Source organism: Acanthopagrus latus, chromosome 10 (genome assembly GCF_904848185.1).
Source record: "Acanthopagrus latus isolate v.2019 chromosome 10, fAcaLat1.1, whole genome shotgun sequence".
NCBI classification, from domain to species: Eukaryota; Metazoa; Chordata; class Actinopteri; order Spariformes; family Sparidae; genus Acanthopagrus; species Acanthopagrus latus.
Window position 1 is genome coordinate 9,335,663 of NC_051048.1, and position 4,825 is coordinate 9,340,487.

Below are 4,825 nucleotides of genomic sequence, written 5' to 3' on the forward strand. Positions count from 1 at the left end.
TCCTCCAAATTGATTTTTTTTCAATCCCAAAGTGAGGAGAATGAAACAAAATCTCCCTTTTTTTTCCCCTTTCAGTGCGAGTTCGCTCATCTTCTTTTGTTTAATCTGTTTTTCCATCCCCAGCTTTCGGCTGCACGGTTGACTCGGCTTTCTCTCTCTCATCCAGGCCTTTTTACCCTCTTCACTTCTTCCTTCCATTTATGGTGAATCAGCTAATACACAGAGGCTTTAACTTTGATGCACAGCATGGGTCAAAAGTGACCCGGCTGAGTTTTTATTTTCTATATCTTTGCAATGAATTACTTTCATCATTCAGTATTCAAGGTATTCCTCAATTAGTTTGTTTTTGATCATCATACATCCTTATTTAATTTTTTCCTTTCTTATTTTTTGAATAAAAACACCTTTTGTATCAATACCCCTCTAATGCACAACATGGGTCGAAAATGACCCATATTCATTTTCTATGCTATTTCATCTATTGCTGAGTGTTTCTATGATATATCTTTGAAATAAAAAATAATTTTATCATTTATTATTCAAAGTATGCAGTAAATATCTTGTTTTTGTTTCACAGAAATCATCATTTTTTGTTTTTCTTTCTTACTATACGAACAAGCACAGCTTTTATATTTCTACATCAACTTCACACACATGGGTCAGAAACGACCCACACAAATTTGCTGAATCATTTGGTGTCAACTGCGTCTGTGACATTTGCTCCCTGTGTAAGTACCATAAGTATTTTTCAACTGTTTGAAAATATTTGACAACAATTGTGAAAGATAACTGTACATGATATTTGATTGGGTTTAGGTTACCTTGAGTGAGTACATTACTTCTCAGAAAGTTAAAAGTAATTACTATGAGCTAGTTAGCTAGCTGTTGACATATTCTATGTCAGTTAGCTAATTCTACCATAGTTAGCTAACTGTTGTAGTTAGTCCAGCTAACTACTGTTTTTGTTTGTTTTTTTGTCCAGGTAACTACTTAGCAAAGGAGATTGCTAGGCTACTTATCAACGACGTTAGCTTAGCTAACTACTTAGCTTAGCTAACTACTTGGCTTAGCAGATTACAAGGCTACTTAGCAGAGTAGTTAGCTAAATAATTAGTTAAGATACTTAGCCAAGTCACCAAAATAAAGCTGTGTATTAATGTGTATCTGAAAATATTATGTGTGCTTTTTATTTTCTTTATCCAGAGTATGGCTGTTCGCAGATTTACTGCTGAGATGGTTGCAGCAATGATTCAGGAAGAATTAAATGAGGAAGATGAAGAGGCAATTTGTTCTGAATCCGAGTCAGAAAATTCTGACGATGATGACCCAGAATATGGAGTTGTGGGTGTGTCTGGGGATCCAGCACTCCTACATGAAGACTCCTCTGATAGAAAAGACGACTCATCTGGTGACTCCTCAGAGGAGGAAACTCAGACTCAGTCCAGTAGACTGAGTAAAAATGGGTCTTACTGGAATGAGAACCCCCCCACTCATGGCAGAACAAGAAGCCATAATATCCTGAGGAGCTGCCCAGGACCTACACCTGGATCAACAGCTGTCTCACCTAAAGATGCCTGGGATATGTTCATTACTGACAATATCATTGAAGAGATTTTGAAATGCACCAATTTAGAGGGACGAAGAATAGCCACAGCAAAAGGGAAAGAGTGGAGAAGCATCAATAAAGAGGAATTCATGGCCTTTATTGGTTTGACCCTCCTTGCAGGAGGGGAGAAGAGCTGGGATGTGGCCTTGCGGGAGCTGTTTATGGATCCGCTCCAAAATCCCATTTACAAAGCCACCATGAGCACTGGGAGATATGAAGATATCCGCCGTGTCATACGGTTTGACGACAAGAGGACCAGGGCTCTGCGACAGGAAACAGACCACATGGCGGCATTTAGGTACGTGTGGGGCTGTTTCCTGGACAACTGCAGAAGACGGTTCATCCCCAGTGACTGTGTCACCATAGATGAGCAGCTTGTGCCATTCCGAGGCAGGTGTAAGTTCAGGCAATACATGCCCAGCAAGCCCGCAAAGTACGGGATAAAAATCTTCTGGATGTGCGATGCAAGGGTACCCTATGCAATAGATGGAACTGTCTATACAGGGAGACAGCCAGGACAGGAAGTTCAGAGGAACCTTGGGGAGAGTGTCGTCCAACAATTGTGTAGCGGAATAAGGCAGACAGGTGAATATACAGAGATATACAGATATAATAGATAATATATAGATATAATAGAGAAATTAAGGTATACATTTCATCAAAATACACAATTTTTCCCAATCTCCCAATCCAATTTTTTCTATAAACAAAATAGTAGAACAGAACAGAATGCAATGCAATTCAATGCAACAGATGTTGTTAGAATTTAGAGAAATTTAGAGTAAATTTACAATCTTTCCCCCCTCTCATAGGTCGCAACATCACAATGGACAACTTTTTCACTAGTGTCCCTCTGGCTAAGAAGCTCCTCGAGAAGAACCTGACCATTGTTGGGACTCTTCGCCAGAACAAGCCAGACATACCACCTGTCATGAAGCCATCCAAATCACGGGAGATTCATAGCTCAGAATTTGGATTCAGTGGCAACATGACCATGGTGAGCTATGTGCAGAAGAAGGGAAAGGCTGTTGTCCTCCTGAGCACCATGCATGATGACAAGGCAGTGGATGACAGTCGAAAGAAGAAACCAGAAATGATCCAGTACTACAACAAGACAAAAGGAGGAGTGGACACAATGGATCAGATGGTTAGCAACTATTCATGTAAGCGGAGAACCTCGAGGTGGCCCCTAGTTCTCTGGTACAATATGCTGGATGTTGCCACCCTCAATGCCTACACCAACTTCACCACACAACACCCTGATTACATGGGTGGTGTGAACAATGCACGTCGGCTATTCATCAAGGAGCTGGGCAAAGAGCTTGTTATGCCACATATGAAGAGGCGCATGGAGGGCACACCCAAACTCCAGAGGCATATCGTTGAAGCAATGGAAAGATGTGGGGTAAAAAAAAAAAACCCAGCCACCACCCAGTCACAAGAAGCCATCCGGCAAGAGGGCCAAAGGAAGAGGAAGAGGTGCTCGATCTGCCCTGTCTCCAAGGACAGAAAGGTCAGCAGCTGGTGTTCCCAGTGCACCAGGCCTGTTTGCAAGGAGCACAAACATGTGGTTGTCATTTGTGAGCAATGTAAATATTGAGGTGGCAATTATTGGTCTTGTTATGTGGTCTTGTTAAGTTGTATTGTATTTTGTTAGGTCACATTTCACCAGTTTACAGTTCAGTTCAGTTATCTGTTACCAGAGTTATGTGTCATGGTTGTCATGGTTGATTCCTGCTTCCTAGTTTCCTACCCACCAATCTGTGTTCTCCTCACTCCCCCTCACACCTGTCCCTCCCCCTTTTGGATTTTTCCTGTAATCTTTTTTTGTTTATATAAAAGATGCTTTGGTCAACCCGTCTCAGCCTATATCTTCAAAATTGAATGACTTCATGCTGTAATAATCATAATAATACTTATTATGATTATTATTATTATTATTATTAGTAGTAGTAGTAGTAGTAGTAGTAGTAGTATGAAGTAATTTAATTTTAAATCACACCGGGATGAATGGGTCATTTTTGACCCATGTGTGTAAATTTGATGTCGTAATATAAAATCAATTTTTGTTCATTAAGTATGAAAGGAAAAATGGAAGAATGATCAGTGGTAATCAAAAACAAGATATTTAAAGAATATTTGGAATATTAAATCATAAAATGAATGAATTTCAAAAGATGGAGAAAAGAAAAACTCACCCAGCATGAAATAACCTGGGAAATGAATGCGGGTCATATTTGACCCATGTTGTGCATTAGAGGGGGTGTGCATATGTTATGCATCAAAGGGTTAATAATTGATGCTGCGCGGCTTTTTTGCGAGGTCCCTTTTTTGCTAAAAAGCCGATGATTAATAAATGAAAAAAGGCCCCCTTTGACCCGCAGATTTGTCCAAACAACGCGGAGCTGCTTCTGAGGCATAATTTTTATAATTCCGCGATTGTAACGGTGCAATTACAGAAACAAGGGGCCCCCTTATGCTCTTAAAGATGTGCCTTTGTTCGTTTATTCCACTGACATTTGCCCCAAGTCTTTTTAGCAGTCCCAAATAAAGAGCAGTTTACCTCCTTCAGTGGACAGGGGAGGTTTTAAACTGGTTAGGAAACTGAACTTAACACCGGTCCCTCCATGTGAACTATGTAATCAAATGACAGAGGAGATTGGCTTCTTCTGTAAAGTGATCATAGTCAGTCTTAAAGGTGCACTATGTAGTTTGTTTTTTTTTTCCCAGGGAAGCGATTGTAATCCAAAGAGAAACATATTAATTATGCCTAAAAAACAACAACAAAAAGTGAAATACACAAGCTGTTTATTTCAATGACTGAATAAACAAACTGACCTTAATAAAAGACCTTGTTTATATTTGGTGGACCCTGCCACCTTTTTCTAGCTTCAAACACTATTCTGGAGACCTTACTTTCCTCTGAGAACAGCTTGTTTATTCAGCTATGTAAAAAAAAAAAAAAAAAAAAAGTGTTATTACATCATTAAAATTCTGAATTTGAATTTGTTCTCTGAAAACTAAATAGCGCCGCTTTAATGCCAGTAACCGAGTCAGATTGTGAAAATGAAAACTGTTGTCATGGTGGAGTGCTGAGGATGAGTTGAGGGGGCTCGCAGCCTGACGACAGGAGCTGCTCTACAGTCAAGTGATAGACTGCATTACCCCACTCCCATGCATTATGCAAACAGTTATGTAAACGGTATGTAAAATACATCG

The 4,825-nt window shown here is 39.8% G+C and overlaps 1 protein-coding gene across 2 annotated transcripts; it reads left to right on the forward strand.

Annotated features, from left to right (window-relative positions):
* The first annotated feature begins 630 nt into the window (after positions 1-630).
* LOC119026779 (piggyBac transposable element-derived protein 4-like) lies at positions 631-3,729 on the forward strand. Of its 2 annotated transcripts, XM_037111306.1 has the most exons (3): positions 631-728; positions 1,204-2,191; positions 2,419-3,729. In XM_037111306.1, the coding sequence occupies exons 2-3, from the start codon at positions 1,207-1,209 to the stop codon at positions 3,204-3,206; spliced, it is 1,773 nt and encodes a 590-aa protein (XP_036967201.1). In that variant the 5' UTR covers positions 631-728; positions 1,204-1,206; the 3' UTR covers positions 3,207-3,729. The 2 variants fall into 2 exon arrangements, with proteins under 2 accessions (XP_036967201.1, XP_036967200.1); XM_037111305.1 differs by lacking the exon at positions 631-728 and having other exon boundaries at positions 1,172-2,191.
* The last annotated feature ends 1,096 nt before the right edge of the window (positions 3,730-4,825 follow it).